The 27,613-nt window shown below is 48.3% G+C and overlaps 1 protein-coding gene and 1 long non-coding RNA gene across 3 annotated transcripts in view; one reads left to right on the forward strand and one right to left on the reverse strand.

Annotated features, from left to right (window-relative positions):
• LOC140394460 (uncharacterized) overlaps positions 1 to 23,387 on the forward strand; it is a 104,379-nt gene extending 80,992 nt beyond the window's left edge. Inside the window, exon 3 of the long non-coding RNA XR_011935885.1 lies at positions 23,248 to 23,387. This is a non-coding gene — a long non-coding RNA (uncharacterized lncRNA). The remainder of the gene's footprint in view (positions 1 to 23,247) is intronic.
• Positions 1 to 27,613, reverse strand: part of nbeal1 (neurobeachin-like 1) — a 384,125-nt gene that overhangs the window by 4,361 nt on the left and 352,151 nt on the right. For both annotated transcript variants that reach the window (XM_072481723.1, XM_072481715.1), the window contains 8 exons: positions 23,954 to 24,043; positions 22,293 to 22,402; positions 13,625 to 13,797; positions 12,661 to 12,755; positions 11,563 to 11,679; positions 5,934 to 6,095; positions 4,476 to 4,624; positions 385 to 520 (listed from right to left, as the gene is read on the reverse strand). In XM_072481723.1, coding sequence (XP_072337824.1) covers positions 385 to 520; positions 4,476 to 4,624; positions 5,934 to 6,095; positions 11,563 to 11,679; positions 12,661 to 12,755; positions 13,625 to 13,797; positions 22,293 to 22,402; positions 23,954 to 24,043 — 1,032 coding nt within the window. The remainder of the gene's footprint in view (positions 1 to 384; positions 521 to 4,475; positions 4,625 to 5,933; positions 6,096 to 11,562; positions 11,680 to 12,660; positions 12,756 to 13,624; positions 13,798 to 22,292; positions 22,403 to 23,953; positions 24,044 to 27,613) is intronic.

Raw genomic sequence — 27,613 nt, forward strand, 5'->3', positions numbered from 1 at the left:
TCAAGTCTTTCCCTTAAAACCATGTCCTTGATTGATGAAGATTTGCAGCTAATTGGATTTACTGATTTTGCTAAGCACATGGGTTGATTTCACTAAACTCTGAATAATCCATCTCTTTTAAAGGAACGCCACCTTCCGTTCCTCCTCCTGGCTCTTTCTGAAATGAAAGGGAGGCCGGGATAAGGGGCCACTCTGACCCTAGGTCACCCATTCTATCACTAATGCTGAAATCTACTTTTCTGATCCTTTGCTTGCTGTTGGAAACTGAAACCTGTTGCAATGCTCCAGGAGTTGGCTGGGTGACTTTAGGTTGAGCTGTGATACGAAAGCCAGGTGGGAGCTCTCCATCGTCTTGTAGATGTAGTTCATGACCGTGGACTTTACCTCAGCTGGCTTGCCCACGCCTACAATGATCAGCTTGCCGTCCTCCAGTCCCACCAGGATGTGACTGTTCTCCTTGGTGATGGACACACAGTGAATTGGTAATCGCATTGCCATTGGGGCCGCACTGAGAGTCAGGCTGAAATTAAATGTGATAGCAAGGTTGAGTTATGATGATTAAAAAGGGATACAGAACACCTTTCAAAACCTCAGGAACACTTTCCAGCCAATGGAGCCACTTCAGATACAGCAGCCAGCTCCGACAAAAACCACTGCAAGTTACTGTTTAGAGATTTGTTTAAAGCAGGGCTCAGTGTCCTGAGGCTCCAAGCTGCATGTGGCTCATTAAACACTCCTGTGACTCCTGACTTTGAGCGATCAAATCCATCTCAATGATAAATAATTGGCTTGTTTCAGGTTTATAAAATTAGATTATCACTGTACTTGTGAGACAGTATCATTCAATTTACAACTTTTTTTGTAAAATCCTTTAAGATCTTGTTGATATATCCCTCTGTCTAGCTTTTGTGCTCAATTCTTTGGACTGGGGCATGAACTCTTTTGAGAGGTGAGAGAGCTACCAACTGAACAAGGACTTGAAGATATCACCTTTCATCTCATGGTAATTTAAAAAAAAAATCATTCTTGGGAGGTCAGTGTCACTGGCCAGGTCAGCATATACTACCCAACCCTTGAGAAGGTGGTGGTGAGCTGCCTTCCTGAACCGCTGCAGTCTGTGTGGTGAAGGAAGGTATACCCAGGGTAGGGAGGGAGTTTCAGATTTTGATTCAGTGACAGTATATATTTCCTAGTCAGGGTGGTGAGTGGAATTTGCAGGTATTGGTGATCCCATGTACCTGCTACCCTGGTCAGTCTAGGTAGTAAAGACTGTGGTGCGGAAGGTGCTGTCAAAGAATCTGCGAAGCACTGAGGAGATCACAGGGGCCAAATTAAGGATTTACATCTTAAAACTCGACTTCATTTTTAAAAATACCAGATTTCAGATGAAGAATTTGAAGCAAATATGGAAGTAAAGCATGTCTCAAGGTGCTTTACAAGTAGGTGCAATGAACAGAGATAAGAATAATTTTAAAGTATAATCGAAACAAAAGGTGTGGGGGGGGGGGGAATGAATGGTGCATTTACACACACACACTGATGAACACCAGACACACTGAACACCACTTCGTTGTCTGGGTCAAGCACATCTCTAGTGTTGAACGCCTGAAATTCCAGTCTACCGATCTGGTTACACTTAACATGTGGCAGATTAAAATCAAATATTTATAAAGAGGCTGCTCTCTCTTTCACATAAATGAAGGAAGAGAGAAGGGGTCCTGCCAAGACAATTCAGGGAGTTAAGTCAGGAGCTAAAATGCAGAACCTCCAGAGTAGTAATTTCAGGATTACTTCCTGTGCCACGTGCTGGTGAGGCTTGGGACAGGGAGCTAGTACAGTTGAACATGTGGCTAAAGAACGGATGTAGGAGAGAAGGGCTTTAGATATATGGATCACTGGGATGTGAATTGGAAGCGCTACTTGAGGGCAAATCCACGTCTGACAAGGGGGACATTTTTAAAGGCAATTTGATTGAAGTGCAGGACCGGCATGTCCACGCAAAAATGAAGGATAGAAATGGCAGGATTCAGGAACCATGGATGACAAGGGAAATTGTTAGCTTAGTCAAAAGGAATAAGGAATCATACACTAGGTCGGGGCATCTAAAAACTGACAAAGCCCTTGCGGTGTACAGTGAAAGTAGGAAGGAACTTAAAGGTGGAATTAGGAGGGCTAAAAGGGGCCATGAAATGTCTTTACAGGGTCTGCAAGTTTATGAGGGGCATGGACAAAGTGGATGGGCAGGCACTCTTTCCCAGGGTGGAGAGGCCAGTCACTAGGGGTATAGGTTTAAGATCCGTGGGGCAAAGTTTAGAGGAGATGTGCGAGTCAGGTGTTTTTACACAAAGGGTGGTGAGTGCCTGGAACACGTTGCCAGGGGAGGTTGTGGAAGTAGATATATTAATGGCGTTCAAAAGGCATCTTGAGGAATACATTGATAGGATGGGTATAGGGGGATGCGGCACCAGGAAGTGCTGAGGGTTTTGGCCAAGGGTGGTATCATGACCGGTATAGGCTTGGAGGGCCGATGGGCCTGTTCCTGTACTGCATTGTTCTTTAGCAAACATGGTCAAGGAGAATCCCAAGGCTTTTTATGCATACATTAGGAGCAAGAGGGTAGCAAGAGAAAGAGTAGGCCCACTTAAGGACAATGGAGGGAAGTTATCCGTGGAACCACAGGAAGTGGGCGCAAATCCTTAATGAGTACTTTGTAGCGGTATTCATCAGGGAGAAGGACATGATGGATGTTGAGGCCAGGGATAGGTGTGTGAACTCTCTTGAGAATGTCAGTATATCAAAGGAGGAAGTGTTGATTATCCTAAATTGCATCAAGTCCCTGGGGCCAGATGGGATCTATCCCAGGTTACTACGGGAGACAAGGGGAGGAATAGCTGGGGCCTTAAAAAATATCTTCACATCCTCTTTGACCACATGCGAAGTTCCAGAGGACTAGAGAATAGCCAATGTTATTCCCTTGTTTAAAAAAGGAAGCAAAATCCAGTAAATTATAGGTGGGTAAGCCTGACATCAGTGGTGGGAAGCTTTTGGAAAAGATACTGCGGGACAGAATATATGCACATTTGGAGGAAAATGGACTAGTTAGTGACAGGCAGCATGGTTTTGTACGGGGAAGGTCATGTCTCACCAACTTGATTGAGTTTTTGTAAGAGGTGACAAAGATAATTAATGAGGGAAGAGCTGTGGATGCAGTTTATATGGACTTTAGTAAGGTGTTTGACAAGGTCCCACATGGCAGACTGGTACAAAAACTAAAATCACATGGGGTTCGGGGTGGGCTGACTAGATGGACACAGAACTGGCTTGGTGAGAGAAGACAGAGTAGTGGTGGAAGGGTGTTTTTCATAATGGAGATCTGTAGCTAGTGGTGTTCCACAGGGATCAGTGCTGGGACCTCTGCTGTTTGTAGTATACATAAATGATCTGGAGGAAAATGTGGGTGGTTTGATTAGCAAGTTTGTGGATGACCCGCAGATTGGCGGAGTTTCTGATAGTGCAGAGGATACAACAGGATAGAGATAGATTGTAGACTTGTGTACAGAAATAGCAGATGAAGTTTAATCCAGACAAATGAGAGGTGAGGCATTTTGGAGGATCAAATCTAGGTATGAATTATATTGTAAATGGCAGAACCCTTCGGAACACTAACATACAGAGGGATCTGGACATGCAGGTCCACAGTTCCCTAAAAGTGGCAACACAGGTGACCAAAGTGATTAAGAAGGCATATGGCATGCTTGCGTTCAACAGCCAGGGCATCGAGTAAAAGAGTTTGGAAATCATGTTGCAGCTATATAAAACCTTGGTTAGGCCGCATTTAGAGTATTGCATGCAGTTCTGGTCACCACATTATCAGGACATGGAAGCTTTGGAAAGAGTGCAAAAAAGGTTCACCAGGATGTTGCCCGGTCTCGAGGGTGTTGTCTATGAGGAGAGGTTGAATAGACTAGGATTGTTTTCACTGGAAAGACGGAGGCTGAGAGGAGACCTGATAGAGGTCTACAAAATTATGAGGCATAGACAGGGTGGATAGTCCAAGGTTTTTTCCAAGGGTGGAAGTGTCAATTACAAGGGGGTACAGGTTCAAGGTGAGAGGGAAAAGTTTAAGGGAGATGTTCAGATACGTTTTTCACGCAGAGAATGGTGGGTGGCTGGAACGGGCTGCCAGACAATGTGGTGGAAGCAGGCACATTAGCAACATTTAAGAGGCATCTTGATGGATACATGAATAGGGAGGAAATAGAGGGATACGGGCCGAGTAAAGGCAGAAGGTTTTCTTTTCTAGTTAGGGCATAACGATCAGCACAGGCTTAGAGGGCCGAAGGGCCTGTTCCTGTGCTGTACTTTTCTTTGTTCTTTTCGTGATAAGTTTTGTTAATAATGTGTTGATCCCAACAGTGCGCCACAGTACAGTTTGGGATTGATTTCACTTGATGTTTTCCAATGTTCAAGCTCACCTGTACAAATCTCTTATAGACAGAAATCCCTCCATGCTGCCCACGACTATATATTCTCCACTGACACACAGGTCAGTCACTTGTTCTTTTATAGTCTCGCTTGCCAAGTGTTTGCCATTCACAGAGTAGAGGTGTAAAGCATTTTTATCCTGCAGAAAAAGGGGGGAAAGGATGGTAGTTCTGAGTGAGATTTAGCCCAGTACAGCCTAACAAATAATAAACTTGATTCTAGTATTCACAAAGAACAGCCGATTTTCCTGTCCAAATTTTAGAAGTTTGTAGGTGGGTAGAAGAGGCAGGGATTAATGTGTATATGGTGTTATTCCTGTGAGGTCTTTACCATATTCTTATGGGTAGGATTTTCCAGACCTTCCCATCAGTGGGACCTTTCGGTCCCGCCAAAGGTGACCCCCCCCCCCCCCCCTTACTGGTCTTGATTGGAAGTCAGAGCTTTAGAGGATGCAATTAAAGTGGGCCATAAAGGGGTGGCTACCATGCTGTGTGACACACAGTTAATTAAAATCTGGGATGTTATTCAATTTTACTCCTTTTCTCCATTCTGTGCCGTTTGCTCATTGTGGACTCTCCGACTGCAGCCAGGATGCATGGAGGATATACATATGACACACATAACGTGTATGTAATACATATTGTAACACTTGCGTCTCCAGTTGATGCGACACACCAAATATATTAGTGTAGTGGGTGGTGCTCAGTCTCCGCATCACCTCTTGCTTTCAGCTATTACCGCTGGCTAGCAATATAACTACTGTGAAAAGGCAGTTGCGCACCGAAGCTCTCCCGCCAGTATATAGCCTCTTCATCAGCAAGCCCTCTGTATCACCATCCCATGTTGACATTTGCGGTCCCAGGTTAAACTGCGTGGGGCTCAGAAGAGGCCTGGGTCCCGGATGCAAGGCATACCAGCCCACTCATGTATTGTAGGCCTTGGTGCCCATGAACCAGACCCTCAGCTATGGCCAAATAACCTCACGGCCTTGCAGATGTCTTGGGATAGAAGAAGATAGAAGAGTAAATCTTGACTGAAAATGTAGTGTGGAGTCCCGTAGGGATAGTCTGTCATCTCTCGGGTAGCCTTCTGCCGACTCTTGTAGCAGAGCCGGTACAAACAGTACTGGTTTAATTATTTTCTTTGGACAATATCAGCAATGCTGAGGAGTGGGTGTCGTGATGCTTCAGCAATAGTCTCCATACTAGTTGCCCAGGCGTGTGCCCTGGAGAGTATGCTCCAACCTCATGGTTCATGTTGCCACAATATGGGAATAAATAGTTACTGGTTATTAAAATCAGTAAGCTTATGGAAATCTATTCTGGTAACATTTTTAAATGGATCGCGCAATCCTGAGCAATTCAGGTTTTTATTTCACAACACTTTGGGAGATTAAGTGTTTCAGGCATAAGGTTACATATCCACCGAGAAGGCCATAGAGATGGTACCTTAAAATTGGATTTTCCCTCAATCACAGTGTTGACAATGATGTGTCCCTCCCATGACACAGACAGGTTGGGAATAATGAGAGGTAGCGAGCTCTCACATGGCGGTTGAAGTGTTCTCATGTACTGTCCCAGTCGGATGGTATGAATGATGACTGTTCCATCCTAGGGGAGACACACAAAAGGAATCTTACAGTTGTCTGGTCACAACTGGTCAATATATAGCAAGTCCTCATTTTATGTTGTTTCATTTTAAAGCTGTTTTTGGTTTTGGTCCGTTATCCTTCATTTAAACTGAGTTCAGCTTTAGAGTCATTTCGCATCATAGCCTTCCTCACATAATTGCCATCCGATTTCATTGCCCGTCCGCATGTGATTGTAACCCATTCACAGAATCATAGAAACTCCAGTGCAGAAAAAGAGGCCCATTGTGTCTGCACCTTCACATGAAAAACACCTGATCTACCTACCTAACCCCATTTGCCAGCATTTGGCCCATAGCCTTGAATGTTATGACATTCCAAGTGCTCACCCAGGTACTTTTTTAAAGGATGTGAGGCACCCCCACCTCTATCACCCTCCCAGATAGTGCGTTCCAGACCGTCAACATCCTCTGGGTAAAAAGGTTTTTCCTCACATCCCCCTTAAATCTCCTGCCCCTCACCTTGAACTTTCTTGTGACTGACCCTTCATCTAAGGGGAACAGCTGCTCCCTCTCCACCCTGTCCATGTCCGTCATAATCCTGAACACCTCGATCAGGTCACCTCTCAGCCTTCTCTGCTCCAATGAAAGCAGCTCAAGCCTATCCAATCTCTCTTCATAACTTAAATGTTCCATCCCAGGCAACATCCTGAATCTCCTCTGCACCCCCACCAGTGCAATCACATCCTTCTTATACTGTGGCGACCAGAATTGCACGCAGTACTCCAGCTGTGGCCTCACCAAAGTTCTATACAACTCCAACATGACCTCCCTGTTTTTGTTATCCAGGCCTCGATTGGTAAAGGCAAGTATCTCATATGCCCTTTTCACCATCCGATTAACCTGCGCTCCCGCCTTCAGGAGATCTATGGACAAACACACCAAGGTCCTTTTGTTCCTCGGAAATCCCCAGTGTTATGCCATTCATTGAATACTTCCTTGTCAAATTTCTCCTTCCAAAGTGTATCACCTCACACCTTTAGGGTTAAATTCCATCTGCCACATATCGCCCATTTGACCAAACTGTCCAAATCTTCCTGTAACCCAAGACACTCAATCTCACTGTTAGCCAGCCGGCCACCTTTGTGTCATTCAGAAACTTACAGATCCTACCCCCCAGATAGTCATCCAAGTCATTTATATAAATGACGATTAATAGGGGACCCAGCACAGATCCCTGTGGTACCCCGCTGGACACTGGCTTCCAGTCCCTAAAGCAGCCATCTGTTATCACCCTCTGTCTCTTACAACTAAGCCAATTTTGAATCCACCTTATCAAATTACCCTGTGCATTTGCCTTCTTTGTAAGTCTCCCATGTGGGACCTTGTCAAAGGCTTTGCTGAAATCCATATAAACTATATCTATAAGCACTACCTTCATCTGCATACCTGGCCACCTCCTCAAAAAATTTGATTAAATTTGTTAGACATTGAGACAGCACAGTGGGGCAGTGCACTGCTGTCTCACGGCATCGAGGTCCGAGGTTCGATCCCGGCTCTGGGTCATTGTCCTTGTGGAGTTTGGATTGGATTGGATTTTGTTCATTGTCACATGTACCGAGGTACAGTGAAAAGTATTCTTACATTCTCCCCGTGTTTGCGTGGGTTTCGCCCCCACAACCCAAAAGATGTGCAGGGCAGTTGGATTGCCCACGCTTAATTGCCCCTTAATTGGAAAAAAGGAATTGGGTACTCTAAATTTATTTTTAAAATAATAAATTTATTAGGCATGACCTCCCTCTGGCAAAGCCATGCTGACTATTCCTGATCAAACCTTGCCTCTCCAAGTGGAACTGGTGTTGTCGATAGTGTGGAAGGATGTAGCAGGTTACAGAGGGATATAGATAAGCTGCAGAGCTGGGCTGAGAGGTGGCAAATGGAGTTTAATGTAGAGAAGTGTGAGGTGATTCACTTTGGCAGGAATAACAGGAATGCGGAATATTTGGCTAATGGTAAAGTTCTTGGAAGTGTGGATGAGCAGAGGGATCTAGGTGTCCATGTACATAGATCCCTGAAAGTTGCCACCCAGGTTGATAGGGTTGTGAAGAAGGCCTATGGAGTGTTGGCCTTTATTGGTAGAGGGATTGAGTTCCGGAGTCAGGAGGTCATGTTGCAGCTGTACAGAACTCTGGTACGGCCGCATTTGGACTATTGCGTACAGTTCTGGTCACCGCATTATAGGAAGGACGTGGAGGCTTTGGAGCGGGTGCAGAGGAGATTTACCAGGATGTTGCCTGGTATGGAGGGAAAATCTTATGAGGAAAGGCTGATGGACTTGAGGTTGTTTTCGTTGGAGAGAAGAAGGTTAAGAGGAGACTTAATAGAGGCATACAAAATGATCAGGGGTTAGAACATAGAACAATACAGCGCAGTACAGGCCCTTCGGCCCACAATGTTGCACCGAAACAAAAGCCATCTAACCTACACTATACCATTATCATCCATATGTTTATCCAATAAACTTTTAAATGCCCTCAATGTTGGCGAGTTCACTACTGTAGCAGGTAGGGCATTCCACGGCCTCACTACTCTTTGCGTAAAGAACCTACCTCTGACCGATATCTATTACCCCTCAGTTTAAAGCTATTTCCCCTCGTGCCAGCCATTTCCATCCGCGGGAGAAGGCTCTCACTGTCCACCCTATCCAACCCCCTGATCATTTTGTATGCCTCTATTAAGTCTCCTCTTAACCTTCTTCTCTCCAACGAAAACAACCTCAAGTCCATCAGCCTTTCCGCATAAGATTTACCCTCCATACCAGGCAACATCCTGGTAAATCTCCTCTGCACCCGCTCCAAAGCCTCCACGTCCTTCCTATAATGCGGTGACCACAACTGTACGCAATACTCCAAATGCGGCCGTACCAGAGTTCTGTACAGCTGCAACATGACCTCCTGACTCCGGAACTCAATCCCTCTACCAATAAAGGCCAACACTCCATAGGCCTTCTTCACAACCCTATCAACCTGGGTGGCAACTTTCAGGGATCTATGTACATGGACACCTAGATCCCTCTGCTCATCCACACATTCAAGAACTTTACCATTAGCCAAATATTCCACATTCCTGTTATTCCTTCCAAAGTGAATCACCTCACACTTCTCTACATTAAACTCCATTTGCCACCTCTCAGTCCAGCTCTGCAGCTTATCTATATCCCTCTGTAACCTGCTACATCCTTCCACACTATCGACAACACCACCGACTTTAGTATCGTCTGCAAATTTACTCACCCACCCTTCTGCGCCTTCCTCTAGGTCATTGATAAAAATGACAAACAGCAACGGCCCCAGAACAGATCCTTGTGGTACTCCACTTGTGACTGGTTAGATAGGGTGGACAGTGAGAGCCTTCTCCCGCGGATGGAAATGGCTGGCACGAGGGGACATAGCTTTAAACTGAGGGGTAATAGATATAGGACAGAGGTCAGAGGTAGGTTCTTTACGCAAAGAGTAGTGAGGCCGTGGAATGCCCTACCTGCTACAGTAGTGAACTCGCCAACATTGAGGGCATTTAAAAGTTTATTGGATAAACATATGGATGATAATGGTATAGTGTAGGTTAGATGGCTTTTGTTTCGGTGCAACATCGTGGGCCGAAGGGCCTGTACTGCGCTGTATCGTTCTATGTTCTATGTTTTCCTTCAGAATTTTCTCCAATAGTTTCCCTACCACTGATATGAGACCATTGTCATTGTGCATTGGCTCCCTTTATGTAACATCGGGTCCTGTGACTCGAGCAGTGCCACTGTTAAGGAGGCTGTACTGTATTCAAGGAAGCATAGATTTTAAAAAAATCCCACAGGCATTTACAGCCAGATTTGGTTTTTTTGGGATGCAAATAGTTGGATTTAAATTTAATTTAAATTTTGGAGTTTCAGGACTGCCTTCAGTGGGTGAGACTTTAAATTACTTTCAAATATGAAGCAGCAATGCCTAATTAATGCTGGCAGTGTGTCTGTTGGGGCAAGGAAAGCCATTAGCCTAGCAATGAAATTGGATGTTTTAAAATGTTTTGAGACTGGCAGGTATTATCCAATTTGAATTTATACAGGATTCTCTGGTTCTTGGGGATTTATTTTATTTTGAAAATGATTTCAGTTAAGAATGCACAATGCTGCACAAGTGTGGTACAGTACTTCAATCTGCACATTAGTTATTCCAGATGAGAAATATCTGATGGAACCTAACTCCAGTTTTAACATTATTCCTATGGGAAACCATGATCCACACAAAGTTGTTTCATTAAGTCACGAGTTCCAGGTACACAGTCACAAATTAAAACATTGGGGGTGTTTATGTGTTGCAATCTGTTTTGATACAGGTTGGTAATAAAATACATTAAAAAAACAAATTAAAACAAGGACTTGCTATAAATTTACAAAGCAAAGATGACAACCTTTGCATGATCTGATATATGATAGAAAAAGGCACCAGAGTAAGTGGTGTGGCAGATAGTACAGCCACTGTCACCTTATCTCAATATAAATTTATAAATACATATATGACAAATTCATTCTACACTGTAATAGCAGTTATCCTCGCAGGAACACATCCTCTGCTCATTTCTCCACAACTCGCAGTCTCATATTTTTCTCGCTTGTAGCAAGTTCCCATTTTCAATTTCAAGTTGTCTAACATTATGCTCTTTCTCCCTCTTGGCCTACGTCCCTATAATCTTCCTTCAATCACCTCTTCAGCAAGTTCTTATGCTTTAGATTGCGTCCAATCCCAACTGGTTGCCTTTTCCTGATGAGATTCACTAACGGTCTTTCCTCTTCCACCGTCATGGGACTTTCTTCATTGCTCTTGTGTTATCTCCAACGGAGCCATTCCAGCCTGGGTAACCATACTACTGACATCAGTGACCCCCCCCCCCTTTCCCTGCGCAACAACCCCTTCGACTGCCTTCTGGACCCGTGAAGAACCCCATACCTGTCACCCTACCCCCTCACCCACGTAGCTGCTCCCCAACCCACTCCCCACCAGCCAACCATCTCACACGCTTACTTCCCAACCTATTCCCCTCACCCATTTACCCTTATCTTTCTCTGCTTCTCAAAGCTTTGGGACCCTTATACCTGCCAGAATACAACAGCTAGTGATGTTGGGGAGGGGGACAGCTCAATAATTTCCTTTGCTGCTCCCTGCGAGGATTGATTGGGTTCGATTTACTGTCACGTGTATTGAGGTACAATGAAAAGTATGTTCTCCGTACAGTCCAGACTGATCGTTCCATACATAAAAAAATAAAGACCATGCATAAATACACAATGTAAATACATAAGCAGACACAGTTGAGCGATAGGGCCAACCTGTCTCCACCCCTTTTTCCTCATTGAAATGTATCATCGTATCCTTTCCGTCTCCCTCAGAAACCTGTCTACCTTATCAGGAAGCAATCATTAACTGCTTGACTCCTGAATCTTACCTTGGAGCCTGAGACGGCCATATCCAGCTCTGTACTTATAGCTACACTTGTTATTTCCTCGGTGTGCCCATATAAAATCTGCATAGGCTTCAGTGCTAGGCCAACAGCTATTCCTCCCTGAATCAAAAGATGATGAATAAACATTACTGAATATCAGTTTGGAGATGTACAGCAGCATGCCAATGATAACATACACGAGTGAAGGGCATTATTTAATTTAGTACTCTGAGCACATAAAAATAAGGGACAGTTGGGACACTAGGTGAGAGAGGAGAGTTCAGACTGAGCAAAGACAATGGGCAGGATTGTCCGAAATGGAGGCAGAGTGTTCGCGCCGTCGAGGTTCACGACGGCGCGAAATGGCCCCTATCCCGACCGATTCAGGGCCTGATAATGGGCTAGGAGCGGCACCGCGTCATTTACACGCACCAGGCCTTGGCGCTGCGCAAAGGCAGCGCCGCGTATATGACACGGCCGGCGCCGCATAACTGGCGTCACCCGCGCATGCGTGGTTGCCGTCCTCTCCGAGTCCGCCCTGCAAGAAGGTGTCAGACGGATCTTGTGGGGCTGCGGAAGAAAGGAGGTCCTCCTTCAGAGAGGACTGCCCGACGGTCAGTGGGCACCGATCGCGGGCCACATCCCATTTGAGGCCCCCCCGGTGCAGGATCCCCCCCCCCCCCCCCCAGCGTTACTGTGCGGTTCCCGCCGGCAGCGACCAGGTGTGGACGACGCCGGGGGGAACCCGCCGTTTTGGGCTGGCCGCTCGGCCCATCCGGGCCTGAGAATAGCAGGGGTGCCGGAGAATCGCCATTTTGGGTGTCTCGGGCGATTCTCCGGCCTGCGCCGCGGGGAACTCGGCGGGGCCGTTCTCACTTGGGAGAATCGCGGGAGGGCGTCGGACCAGCGTCGCGGGAAAATCTGGCGACCCAGGCGATTCTCCCAACCAGCGCGGGAGCGGACAATCGCGCCCAATAAACCTTTAGTAAAGAAAAGGCCTAAGTTTTGGTTTTGACTTCATCGACTGGCCTGGATCCCATTAACAACCCTAACATGCTGCAAACCACAAAATGCACAGGAAATAAAGCTATCAATACAGACCTGCTGCAAAATTTGCCAGATCATGCACGTTGTGTCACGTGAGCCTGATATCAAATGGATCCCACAATAATCGGTTGCCAGGCAGGTCACAATGTCTGAAACGGGAGCAGAAAATGGGATAAATACACTCCAAATTCCAGACAATGAGTGGTACTAACCTTTCTGCAACTGCAGCATGTTCAAATAATGTCAGCCCATCCGCCGTAGCATCTCATAGCTATCGATATCCATCACTGGCACATCACCCATGATGGTGGCATATGGTGAATTAGATGAGACAGTGTCTTATAACAACAGAGTGACCGTATACAATAATAGCTCAAGTCTCAGACAGAATGGAGACAATTGTGCAATTAGCCATCAAACCTGCCAGACTGCACTGCTGCAAATGACGAGGATTTATTTTACGTAGCGGTGGCACAGTGGATAGCATTGTTGCCTCATCGTGCCAGGGGCCTGGGTTCAATTCCTGCCTTGGGTGACTGTATGGAGTTTACATGCTCTCCCAGTGTCTGCGTGGGTTTCCTTCGGGTGCTCTGGTTTCCTCCCACAGTCCAAAGATATGCAGAAAGGGCGGTGGAGTAGACCTAGGTAGGGTGCTCTTTCGGACACTCAATGGGCTGAATGGCCTCCTTCTGCACAGTAGGGATTCTATGGATCTGCCACACAGCATTATGCTGGAAAAATAATTAATCAATGAATTCCATGAAAGATTCAATTAAAAAAAATCTGCAAGCACTTTTGTCAACTTTTCAGTATCTAAGAGCTTCATCACTTCTGTTGACGTTGTGAATCATCCTGTTAAACATCCAGAGCTCAGTGCACAAATTAGGAGAATGGAATGGTCATTCCAGGAGGCGAGCAGTGAGGAAGTGGAGTCAAGGTAGCTGTGGGAGCCAATGGATGTATAGGGAATATTGGTTCTTGGTTACCCCTCGTTACCGGCTGTGCTGATGACACTTACCCATGTGCCTGATATGTTGCCCGGTAAGCTTGCCCTTTGCAATAGAGGTCACACGAATGCTATTATCCCAGTGTCCTCCACTGAAAAGCAGTTTCCCATCATGTGACATCACAAACAACTTGGAGTTCACTTCCAGCCCAGGGGCAAAGGGGCCAGTGACGCTTCGTTGCGTTCTGTAGAGACATGCAAAAGTAACAAACTGGTAAGAATTGGCTGAACTAACGACAGGTTCTAGCTACGCAGACCATCCCAGTCTACGAACTTTGATTGCTGACATCAATACCATTCAGAGCAAATAAGATGAAATACAGAGTTAATCTGCTGGCATTTATGACTCTCGAGATTGAACTGAGGGGCAGGAAATAAAATACAGAGTTGCCTGGTGACTATAACAAACAGGCCAGTTGACCCACTCAATCCCTCTCAGCATTCAACCTCCGCACAAGCAGCAATCCTAATACCATTCATTTCAACCCTTTGTTGCTAGCTACCCTGCCCCAATTCTTCATAATTTTGAACGCCTTTATCAAATCACCTCTTCTAATGAGAAAACAGCTCAAGCTTTCAAGCCTTTTTGTATTTGATTTTTTTTCCTAACACTGCCTCAGTTAACTGATGCTTGTTATTACCTCAAAATCTCTTTTTTTTTAAATCCTTTTTTATTCTCATTTTCATCAAATACACAAGACAACCAACAATAACAAATACAGTATCAGTCCCCCAAACATCCCCTTCAACATACAAACCCAAACATCACCCATTCATTTCAAATAAAACAAAACAGAGACCAAAAGAGAATTAACGATCATCCCTTAAACAATGTTCTCAACCCCACCAATAGCACCCCCTCGCTCCCCAATGTTCGATGGCATGCACTTCCTGGAAGTGCATGATAAACAATCCCCATGAATTGTAGAACTCTTCCATCCTCCCCCTCAGTTCAATCTCGAGAGTCAAAAATTCCAGCAGATCCCCCCGCCACGCTGAGGCACAGGGCGGAGAAGCTGATCTCCACCCCAGCAGGACCCACCTCCGGGCAATCAGCGAGGCGAAGGCTAAAACATCTGCCTCTGCACCAGCCTGCAGCCCAGGCCGGCCCGACACTCCGAAAATGGCTTCCAGGGCCCTGGCTCCAACTCACATGTACTACCCCCAAGATGACCTTAAAAACCTCATTCCAATACACCTCCAGCTTCGGGCCGGACCAAACATGCGAACATGGTTTGCGGGGCTCCTCCCACAGTGCTCACGTACATCCTCTATTCCCTCAGACTCGGCTCATCCTCACTCACCTTTGTGAGGTGCGCCCTATACACGACCTTCAGCTGTATCAGCCCCAACCTCACGCACAAGGTTGAGGTGTTTACCCTCCGGGGCACCTCACACCACAGACCGTTTTCCATAGCCTCCCCCAACTCTTTAATCCCCCTCCAAGGATACCTTATCCTCCCCCAGAATCCTCCCATATGTCGCTGATACTATCCCCTTCGACATTCCCCCTGCAGTCAATACCTCTTCCAACAACGAGGGGGCCGGCACCATCGGAAGCTCTGAACCTCCTTCCTGGAAAAGTCCCGGAGCTGTAGGTACCTTAATACATCCCCCTGCCCTAGTCCATATTTCTCCCCCAACCCGTCAAGCCTCGCAAAACGATGTCTCAGAAACAGCTCTTTTGATACCCCGCCCCCCCTCTTGTCCCATCTCCCAAACCTCCCGTCCAACTTCCCTGGCTTAAACCTATGGTTCCCCCTAATTAGCATCTCTCGTGACCCCACCCACAGCTTAAAGTGCTGCCTCCAAACCGACTCCCAGAATATTTCCCCGGGGCCATCAGGAGTGGCACTGTTGCCAACAACCTCAGCCCCGACCCTCTGTACAGAGTCTCCTCCATTCTGACCCACTGGACCTCACCCCTCCAACATAACTCCTCACCTTTTTGGCATTCACCGCTCACTAGTAATCTACTAAATTTGGGAGGCCTAACCCCCCTGCCTGCCATCCTTTCTGCTACTGGCTTTCAAACCCTGGCTACCTCCACCCCCCCCCCCCCCCCCTTTCAAATAAATGAGATGATCAACTTATCCATCTCCTTGAAAAACGCCTTCGGCAAAAAGATTGACAGGCAGTGAAAAATAAACAAGAACCGAGTAAACAAGTTCATGTTAATCACCTGCACCCGACCTGTCAGCGACAGAGGGACACTATCCCACCTTGCCAGATCCACCCTCCCCCTCCCCGCCAGGCTAGTAAGATTGCACCTACGGAGCACCCCATCCCCCCCGACCCGCGCCACCCCTCCCCTCCGACCCGCGCCACCTGCACCTCCCAGATACTTAAAATGGGTTACTTACCTGCGGAATGGCAGCCCCTCTGGCCGGGACACCACAAAGTTTTCACTTTTTTCCAGGTTTAATTTATACCCTGAAAAGGACCCAAACATTCGGAGAAGCCCCAATATACTCCCCATCGGCTCTGACACATACAGTAATAGATCAACCACGTACAGAAGCACCCTATGTTCCACCACCGCACTATTCCCTTCCACACCCCCAAACGTCTGAGTGAGATGGCCAAAGGCTCAATCGCTAGTGCAAATAACAGAGGGACATAGGACACCCCTGTCTGGTCCCCCGGTGCAGAGCAAAATACCACAAACTCATATTGTTTGTACGGATGCTTGCCCTCGGTTCCTTATATAACCATACCCACTCCAAAAATCTCGGCCCAATCCCAAACCTCTCTAGCACTGTAATCTATCCCCACTCTGTCCGATCGAATGCCTTTTCTGCGTCCAGCGAACCACCGCCTGTCTCCTCTCCCTCAGCTGGCGTCATAACTACATTTAGCACAATCCTAATATTCTAGAATAGCTGCCTCCCTTTCACAAACCCCATCTGGTCCTCCCCTATCACCTTCTTGAGATACCCCTCCTATCTAGCTGCCAGAATCTTCGCCAATATCTTTGCATCCACGCTCAGTAGCAATATAGGCCTGTACGACCCACACTTTTGTCGGGTCCTTATCCTTCTTCAGCAACAAGGAAATTGAGGCCTGCCCCAAAGTCTGTGGGCAGCACCACCTTCCCTATCACCTCCTCAAACACCCCACCATCAGCGGCGCCAACATTCCTTAAATTTCTTATAATTCTCCACTGGAAACGCATCTGGTCCTGCCACCTTCCACAACTGCATCCTTTATCTCCCGTTTCCCCTACCGACCACTCCAATGTGCCCCTATCTACCTCCCCCATCCTCGGGTACTCCAGACCAGGAACTCCTGCATCCGCCGGTGGCTCCAATCTACACAAATTTTCATAGAACTCCTCAAACACCCTGTTGATCTGGTCTAGGGCCACCACCAATTTCCCCGTCTTATCCCGCACCTGGACAATTTCCCTTGTCACCGCCTCCCTCCGAAGTTGGCCTGCCAGCATGCCTTCTCCCCATACTCATAAACTGCTCCCCTCGCCCGCCTCAATTGGAGCACCGCCTTCCCCTTGGACAACCGATTAAAGCTAGCGTGTAGCTCCCTCCTATCTAAAAGTGCTGGATCCGATACCCGCATACCTCCTGTCCACCTCCAACATTCTCATCTATCAGCCTTTGCCGCTTTACCCTCTCCTCTTTATTCACCTTCGCCTTAAATGATATCACCTCCCCCCTCACCACCGCCGCCTTCAGGGCCTTCCATACCACCGCATGTGATATCTCCTCGTGCAGTTAAAACCCAAGCATTCCTCAATTACCCTCCCGATCTTTTCACAAAACTTCGGTCCCCCAACAACCCCACTTCCAATCACCACCCCGGCCTCTGCACTGGCCCCTTCTCCAAAACCATGTCCACCCAATGCGGCGCATGATCCAAAACTACTTTCGCCAAATTCTGATTCCTTAACCCCAGCCAATAGCGCCTTCCCGACCACAAAAAAAATCCATCCTTGAATAAACCTTGTGAACAGAGGAGAAAACCGAATACTCCTGTTCCCTGGGGTCAATGCCTTCAAGCCTATTCTGATGTTTAATGAGATCATGGCTGATCTGTGACCTGACTCCAAGGCCGAGATTCTCCCAAATCCCGGCTAATTGTTGACGCCGGCGTAAACATGAGAATGTTTCACGCCGGCGTCAACAGGCCTCTTGGCCCAGCGATTCAGTGGCCCACAGAGGGCCAGCACGGCGCCGGAATGCTCCCTGCAGCTCCGCCGCTGATATGCGGCCCTGCACTGTCGGCACATGCCCACGGTGACCGTTTCTGTGCCGGTGCATGCGCGCAGCGGTCATTTCGGCGCCGCGCAACATGGTGCAGTGACACAGCAGGCCCACGCGGAAGAAGGTAGGCCCCTCCCAGATAGTGCGCGCCTGCCAATCGGTAGCCCCCGATCACAGGCCTGGCCATCGTGGAGGCCCCCCCGGGGTCTGATCCCTCTGCTTCCCCACCAGGACTGCCACCGCAGTCGTGGGTCAGAGCTCCCACCGGGTGGTACCATATGTGAACCGCGCTGGCGGAACCAGGCCAGTTGACCGCAGAGAATCGCCGCTGGGGCCTCTTTCAATGGCCACCGACTGGCGCCGTGACGACTGCGCGTGCACGACTGGTGCCGATTCTCTGGTCGCCGGAGAATCACGCCTGGCGTCGGAGCGGCATGCGGGAATTTTCAGCGTCAACAGCGATTCTCTGACCCAGTGCGGGCTCGGAGAATCCCGGCCCATATATCTGGTTTTTTCCCCTTTGTGTAATCTCTCCTCATAATTCAACCCCTGTGTAGTTCAGGCATCATTATGGTGAACCTAGGCTGCACTCCCTCTAATCCAATATAAGCTTCCCGAGGTGTGATGCCCGCAACTGAACTCAGTAACCACAGCTGGGGTCTAACCAAGGCTTTGTGTAGCTGAAGTATGACTTCGAACCTTTTGCATTCTGGTCCTCTTGATTTAAAGTCCGTCATTTCATCAGCCCTTTTTCATCATTTTCTCTACCTTCTTATGGAACTTTAATGATTTGTGAAACTCTTTGGACCACTACGGTTTCTTGATTTTCATTATTTAGGGTGTATCCTGTTTATCCCTTTGAGGACCTAGGTGAATGGCCTCATATTTGTCTACTCTGAAATCCATTTGCCACAGTTTTGACAGTTCATTAAGTCTATTAATATCTCTTGGTAATTCTATACTTCCATCCATAATTGCTTATAATGCCACCTATCTCTGGCATTGTCAAACTTGGATATAAAGGTTCTCCATCCCATCATCTAAATGGTTAATAAACACGGAGTATCTGACAGTCCAGGACAGATACTTGTTAGACACCCACTATTCATTCTGCTAATTTAAGTACTTGCTTGTTATCCCTACTCTCCATCTCCTGCACCAAAATGTACTGATAGTTGTTTGGTAGTACACAGAGTGGGTACTGCTATAAAAAACATGTTGTTGAAGCTTTTCATCCGTACTCATCAGGACAGATACACCAGAACACTCATTGTAAAGGGAACAACAATTTATACTAACATATGCCAAGGCGGTATTGTTGTTCCCTTGACAGCTGGTATTCTTGCGTACCTGTCCTGATGAGTCCAAAATGAAAAGCTTTGACAGAATCTCTCCTTCTTCAGCAATACGAAAAAATATTGGTTACAGAAGCATGCCTGCAAACTTGATTTTGGTGAGATTAGCATTCAGCTGTCGGAGTTGGCAGTCACGGTCTGTGAGAATTACTTAACAAAATATATACTTTTATACAAATTTTCAAAATGTTTACATTTTTATAATAATACACAAACCCCCTCCCCACCGAGAGGTCACCAAAATGACCTCACAAACAAGCCCTTATCTGTCTCTCTCAGAGCAAATTTCAGCTTCTCCAGATATAGGAACTTCATTAGATTCCCCCAGCCACGACGAGGCACGGGAGAAGCTGACCTCCACTCCAACAGAATCCGCCTCCAAGCTATTCAATGAGGCGAAGGCTAAAACGTCTGCCCCTGCTCCCTTCTGCAACTCCGGCAGGTCTGACTCCCTGAAGATGGTCTCCAGGGGACCCACATGCGGAACCTCAGACATGGCGCTGAAAAACGACCCTCAAACTGTCCTCCATCCTCTCAAACAGCCGGCTCATCCTTGCCTTCATTAAGTGCGCCCTATACATCTCTTTTTTAAAAATAAATTTAGTGTACCCAATTCATTTTTCTCCAATTAAAGGGCAATTTAGCGTGGCCAATCCACACCCTGCACATCTTTGGGTTGTGGGGGCGAAACCCACGCAAACACAGGGAGAATGTGCAAACTCCACACGGACAGTGACCCAGAGCCGGGATCGAACCTGGAACCTCAGCGCCGTGAGGCAGCAATGCTAACCACTGCACCACCGTGCTGCCCTTACATCTCTTTTAACCGAATCAACCCCAGCCTCATACACGAGGTCGAGGCACTGACCCTTCGCTACACTTCGCACCATAAACCTTCTTCCAGCCCCCTCCCCAACTCTTCCTCCCACTTGCACTTAATCCCTTCTATGGACTCCTTATCTTCCTTCATAATCCTGCTGTAGATCGCTAAGACGACCCCATTCTCCAACCCCCCACCGACAGCACCTTCTCCAAACACGAGGAGGACAGTGCCACCAGGAAGCTCGGGAAAATCTTTCTTGCAAAGTTCCACACCTGCATATACCTGAAACCCTCCCTATGCTGGAGCCCATTCTTCACCCCCCAGCCTCTCCAAACTTTCAAATCACCCCTCCAGAAACAGATCCTTACCCTTTCTCCTCCCATCCCTGGAACCTCGCATCCATCCTCCCTGTCTCAAACCAGTGATTCTCTCTTATCAGCATCACCCTCGAACCTGCCCTCAACTTGAAGTGCTGCCGAAATTCCCCTCAAGTCTTCAGCGTGGCTACCACCATCAACTGTGCCAACTTATCCTTAAGCTTCTTATAAAACTTGGAACCCATCCGGCCCCAATGCCTTGCCCGACTGCACCTTCCCTAGCTCTGCCTGCACTTCCTCCACCCCCAATGGCTCCTCCAAACTGGCCCTCGTCTCCTCTCCCACCTCCAGCCACTGCAGAAATTCCCTCATTTCCGACTCATTCAGGTTTGCCAACAAGCCCATATCTGGCCTCCATGCCAGCCTTTGTCCACCCAGTGCAGAACATTGTCCGACACCACAATAGTAGAATACTCTGCCTTCTTCACCCCAGCTAGCAGTGCTTTCCCTACCAAACAAAGTTGATCCCGGAGTACACCTTATGCACCGGTCAAAGGAATGAATCCCTATAAGCGCGGGTGCAGAAACCTGCACGGATCTGCCCCTCCCATCTCCTTCGTCCCCCCGAAGGGACCAGCGAGCGCGACCGGGACCTGTCCACCTTCGGGTCCAACATCATATTTCAATCCCCCCCAATATCAACTGGTGAGTATCCAGGTCTGGTATGGCCACTAACATCTTCCTCACAAACCCAGTGTTATCCCAGTTTGGGGCATATATGCTAACCAACACCACTAGCCTCCCTTCCAACACACCCATCACTATCACATACCTGCCCCTTGGTCCGCCACCACCATCTCCATCTGCAAACTCACCTATTTACCCATCAATATCGCCGCCCCTCAGGCCCTAAGGTCGAAGCCCGATGGAACACCTGGCTCACCCAGCCCTTTCTTAGCCTCATCTGATTCCTTTGCCCTCAGATGGGTCTCCTGTAAATGCGAGAAAACTCGAGTTCTCTTCACCGGTCCCTCCAATCCTCACACATTCCACATCACCACTCTTACCACGGGGTCTCTCACATGCCACCCCCACCCCAAACCCTGCCCCTCCTACGCACCATGACCATCATTCCAGGCCCCGACAGACAGGCAGGACCCAGCCTTGGCCCTGTCCACCACTCCATTGCCTCCGCCTTCCCAGCAAAATGCTCTACTACTTCCTCTTGAAAACACCTCACCCAGTATCGTCTCCATCTCTCCACCACTCACACCTCCTCGGCTCATTAAAACCTGCTCATACAGGGTCCAACAACCGTGGCCCCTCTGCCCACCTAGTTCCGGTTCACTAGCCAACAATACTAGCATGGCAACCCCTGTCAGACCACCCTCCCATATCTAGAAAAAAAAAAATCAACTCCAACGTCCCCCAGCAAACCAACCCTTTCTAAACTCCCCATACCCTGCATCCAAACAAAACCCCCCAAAACGCCAACAACCATAAATCCCGAAGCACCCAGGCCCAAACGCCTGGTACAGCAAAAAGTTAAACCATAACACCCTTACAAGGAAAGAACAAGAAAAAAAACAAGGAAGAACTCAGTCAAAAACTGTCAAAGTCCAAATGCAGTCCAGTCCTAGGCCTTCTGCCTTCACAAAATCATAGTCCCTGCCATTTTGCGTGACCCACAGCTTCGCCGGATCGGCCATACCAAACTGCACATTGCATTTATACAATGCTGCCCAAGCTGGACAAAGGCAGCCAGCCTCCTTGCCAACTCCATCATCAAGGCTTGGTATATGCCTACACCCTTGCCATCCCACTCTACCTCCCGCTTCTGCTTCGCCCACCTCAGCACCTTCTCCTTCACTTGAAAATTGTGAAAACAGATGATCACAGCTCTCGGTAGTTCATTCGTTCTCGGTTTCGGTCCACGACTAGAAGTCACCCGTGAGAATTACTTACTTTGAATTAGCTACTGTTGGGTCCCGGGAGAATGTGAAGTAGTTGGAAATGTTCTTATCGTAAGGCAGCCACCCATGAGTTCCCATCAGGCAATTCTGACTCAGAGTCACCTGTGGAGCCAAGGTACAGACACTGAGATATAGAGTGGGGAACTCTGTCCTCCCGTAAATAAACACAACACCAGCATTGGGGTGCACCCAGTAAAGCCTGCCCATTACCATATTGACTTTACAAAATAAAACACATAAAAAAAGGCATATGGTAAATCATGTTTCTATATCTATTTCATCAAGTGGTCTATTAAGCGTTATTTACTGCTGCACAGTGAAGACTTAATTTCTCTCCTGAAGAAATATCAAACAGTTTTTCGGATGTTTAAGGGCATACATATGGTGACAACCATTCTAAGCTGCACATTGAGCACTTGAGGCTTTAGTGACTCAGACAATCGTTCCACCTGCATTGTGTGCATTTAAGCATTCCACAGGAGGTAGGTAATTGCTGCATTGTTAACATGTTTCTATGATACCCCAAGGGTGCAGTTGCAGTGATTTACTGCTGGTGAATGTTTCATGCGACATAATTGTACTTCAACTTCCATTAATCTTTTGTTAATTGGAGCGCTCGAGCTGAGAGTTTGGGGTTTTTAAACTTGGGTTTGATGCACAGCATTCTTTTATCTTTCCAATATCTAAATAAACCGCAGCACTCGAAGGTCACAACAAGTGAGCCCTTACTCTATGCACCAGCTACTGCAATGCATCATGTGGCTATACAATTTGTTTTGAAAGGCAGACTAACATACACACTCAAACACAACCGAGCCTCGAGCTAACAATCAACAGATTTAATTTAAATAGGTTAAAAAAAGAATGGTACACAAAGCAATAAACCATACTATCCTCTGCAATATATACTATAGTAAACATCTTACTCACTCTCTCTCTTTAAACAGGTCTCCATCTCCTATGCTACAAAATATGCTGCAGCTACAAAATGGATCAAGCTTCGCTTCTGGTTCACGCCAAACTTTTCCATGGATTAAAATGGGCTCAATCACAGCACAAGTTTCTTTCTGAAGTGAAATAAACTCCTTTGTTATACTGAAACACGAGGCCGCATTTCCCTCAATATCAAACCTAGAGCCAGTTTTTCACAATGGCACTAATCTCTTGTTACACCAGGTGAAATTTGTGGACAATTAACATCTTAAGACGAGTCACTGCACTTTCCATAACACCTGTCACTTTGTAAAGCTTTCCACAAGTCAGGTGGTTTGACTTTTTATCATTGTTCGGCCTCCAGACTCCTACATTTCTTCCTCTCCCCACTTCCTGTGCTCTCATCACCATCTTCCAACAACAATTCACTGCGTTACTCTTCCTCCTCTTCCCCTGCACCCCAATTCAGCTTAGAGCCCATTACAATTTCACATCCCCCCCCCCCCCCCACCCCCCCTACTCCATCTCCTCTCAGAATCACTTCTTTCCTTCAGCTGTTGAAAGGACGCAATGCTGATGTGGGTCAGAAACTCGAGTTAAGGAAATTGAGGTATGACCCCCCACCCCCACCCCTCCACTCAGTTGGTTCTCTTGTTTCTATTCAGGTCGCGTTCTTAAGTGTGACAATTTGCTTCTTAAGGGCTGCAATAAAAAACTTACCAGGGTATCTGGGCTTCCCTGTGACATGAAGGAGCGAGCCTGACTTTTGGGCACCACTGCTTTCATGATGGGAATGGTGTCACTGATTCCCTTCAAAAGAAAAAAAAAGGCAGTGAAAGTCCATCCAAGCCACTGTTTCCTCACAGAATTAATTATTGAGTGATAACTCGCTGAAGAAAATGCACAAGGACAAACAATACTGAGGGACATCAAAAATCATAACCGTGAGTTACGCATTCTTATATTATATTATTATATCCTGACAAATTCCTCATATAGTCACACCAAACACCTCTGTCAGGTTTTTTTATGGATTTACTTAGAGAAGTCTCGGTAGAGGTCACAGAGTTATTTGACATAAGTGGGTTCAGTGTGACAAAATATGGTTTTGGTTTCTAAGCTCCAATTTACAGAGAATTCCAACTTCAACAGGTGATACATCCAAATTATAGAAAATGCTGATGCAAGAGCCTGTACAAATGGTCCTTTTTTTTGAGTGTTATATCACAGATTAACACAGGCGTGTTTTTAAAAATAATAATTTTGATTCAAATTTTCACAAAATATCAACAACAAAATACAGAAAGAAAAGAACAACCCCCCCCATATACATAAATAATAAATGAACAGCCTTCGTCAACACAAAGAGTTGAATACATGCCCACTCAAGAAAAACAAACCAACTCCCCCCCCGCCCCCCCGGGTTGCTGCTGCCAGGAAGTCTAGGAACGGTTCCCACCGCCTGAAGAACCCTTGCACCGATCCCCTGAAGGCAAATTTCACCCTCTCCAATTCAATGAACCCTGCCATATCGCTGATCAAGGATTCCCGCTTGGGGGCCTCGCATCCTTCCACTGAAGAAGAATCCTTCGCCGGGCTACCAGGGACGCAAAGGCCAGAATACCGGCCTCTTTCGCCTCCTGCACTCCCGGCTCCTCTGCAACCCCAAATATTGCGAGCCCCCAGCCCGGCTTGACCCTGGAACCTACCACCCTCGACAACGTCCTCCCTACAGCCTTCCAAAAGTCCTCCAGCGCTGGGCAAGCCCAGAACATGTGGGTGTGGTTTGCCGGGCTCCCTGAGCACCTAACACACCTGTCCTCGCCCCCAAAGAACCGGCTTATCCGTGCCCCGGTCATGTGAGCCTCATGCAGCACCTTAAATTGTATCAGGCTGAGCCTCGCGCAAGAGGAGGAAGAATTCACCCTCCCCAGGGCATCTGCCCGCATCCCCTCGTCAATCTCCTCACCCAACTCCTCCTCCCACTTACCCTTTAGCTCCTCCACCGACGCCTCCTCCTCCTCCTGCATCACCTGATACGTTGCCGAGATCCTCCCCTCTCCAACCCACACCCCCGACAGCACCCTGTCTTGGACCCTGCGTGGCGGCAACAGTGGGAACTCCACCACCTGCTGCCGAACAAACGCCCTTACCTGCATATATCTGAAGGTGTTCCCCAGGTGGAGCCCGAACATCTCCTCCAGCTCACCCAGGCTCGCAAACTTCCCGTCCACAAACAAGTCCCCCATCCTTCTAATACCTACCCTGTGCCAGCTCAAAAACACTCCGTCCATCCTCCCCGGGACGAACAGGTGGTTCCCCGAATCGGGGACCACACCGAGGCCCCCCTGTGACGTCTCCATTGCCCCAGATTTTGAGGGTAGCTGCCACCACCGGGCTCGTGGTATACCTCGTTGGAGGAAGCGGCAGCCGCGCCGTCACCAGCGCCTCCAGGCTCGTGCCCACAGGACGCCATCTCCAGCCTCTTCCATGGCGCCTCATCCCCCTCCATCGCCCACTTACGCCACGTTGGCGGCCCAATAACACCCACAGAGGTTAGGCAGTGCCAAACCCCCCCGTCCCTGCACCGCTCCAGGAACACCTTTCTCACCTTCGGGGTCTTCTGCGTCCACACAAACCCCATAACGCTCCTGTTAACCCGCCTGAAGAAGGCCCTAGGGATCAGGATGGGGAGGCCTTGGAACAGGAACAAAAACCTCGGGAGCACCTTCATTTTAACTGACTGCACCCTACCCACCAGGGAGAGTGGCAGCACGTCCCACCTCTTAAACTCCTCCTCCATCTGCTCCACCAGCCTCGTGAAGTTAAGCTTATGCAGGGCCCCCCCAGCTCCGAGCCACCTGGACCCCCAGGCACCTGAAACTCCACTCCGCCCTTTTTAGCGGGAGCTCACCAATCCCCCTCTCCTGGTTCCCTGGGTGCACCACGAAAAACTCGCTCTTCCCCATATTAAGCTTGTACCCGGAGAAATTTCCAAACTCCCTAAGGATCCTCATCACCTCCGGCATTCCCCCCACCGGGTCCGCTACATATAGCAGCAAATCATCTGCATAGAGCGACACCCGATGCTCCTCCCCACCCCACACCAGCCCCCTCAACGCCATGGCCAGGGGTTCAATCGCCAGCGCAAAGAGCAGGGGGGACAGGGGACACCCCTGCCTCGTCCCCCGGTGTAGCCGGAAATACTCTGACCTCCTTCCGTTCGTGGCAACACTCGTCACCAGGGCCTCATATAGCAGCCTCACCCACCTGACGAACCCCTACCCAAAACTTTTCAACACCTCCCACAGGTACCCCCATTCCACCCTATCAAAGACCTTCTCCACATCCATCGCCGCCACTATCCCCGCCTCCCCTTCCATCGCCGGCATCAATATAACATTCAAGAGACTCCATACATTAGTATTCAACTGCCTCCCTCTCACGAACCCCATCTGATCCTCGTGTATGACCTGCGGCACACAGTCCTCTATCCTCATGGCCAAAATCTTTGCCAGCAACTTTGCATCTACATTTAAGAGTGGGATCGGCCTATATGACCCACACTGTAGGGGATCCCTGTCCCGCTTCAGGATCAGGGAAATCAGCGCTCTAGACATCGTCGGGGGCAGAGCCCCCCCTTCCCTTGCCTCGTTGAAGGTCCTCACCAACAGCAGGCCCAGCAGGTCCGCATACTTCTTGTAAAATTCAACCGGGAACCCATCCGGCCCCGGTGCCTTCCCCGCCTGCATGTTCCCTTATCCCTTTGACCAACTCCTCCAACCCAACGGGCGCCCCCAACCCCGCCACCTGCCCCTCCTCCACCCTCGGAAACCCCAGCCAGTCCAGGAAGCGACCCATCCCTCCCTCCTCCAGTGGGGGCTCAGACCGGTACAGTTCCTCGTAGAAGTCCCTGAAGACCCCATTGATACCCACCGCACTTTGCACCGTGCTCCCTCCTCCATCCCTAACTCCCCCGATCTCCCTAGCTGCCTCTCGCTTCCGAAGCTGGTGCGATAGCATCCGGCTCGCCTTTTCTCCGTATTCATATACCGCCCACTGCCCCTTCCTCCACTGTGCCTCTGCCTTCCTGGTGGTCAACAAATCGAACTCAACCTGGAGGCTACGCCGCTCCCTAATCAATCCCTCCTCTGGTGCCCCCACATAGCTCCTATCCACCCTCACCATCTCCCCCACCAACCTCTCCCCCCTCTCCTTGTGTGCCCTAATGGAGATCAGCTATCCTCTGACCACCGCCTTCAGCGCCTCCCAGACCACCCCTACTTGCACCTCCCCATTGTCATTAGCCTCCAGGTACCTCTCTATACACTACCGGACCCGCCCGTTCACCTCCTCGTCCGCCAGCAACCCCACCTCTAG

Source organism: Scyliorhinus torazame, chromosome 2 (genome assembly GCF_047496885.1).
Source record: "Scyliorhinus torazame isolate Kashiwa2021f chromosome 2, sScyTor2.1, whole genome shotgun sequence".
In the NCBI taxonomy this organism is placed as follows: Eukaryota; Metazoa; Chordata; class Chondrichthyes; order Carcharhiniformes; family Scyliorhinidae; genus Scyliorhinus; species Scyliorhinus torazame.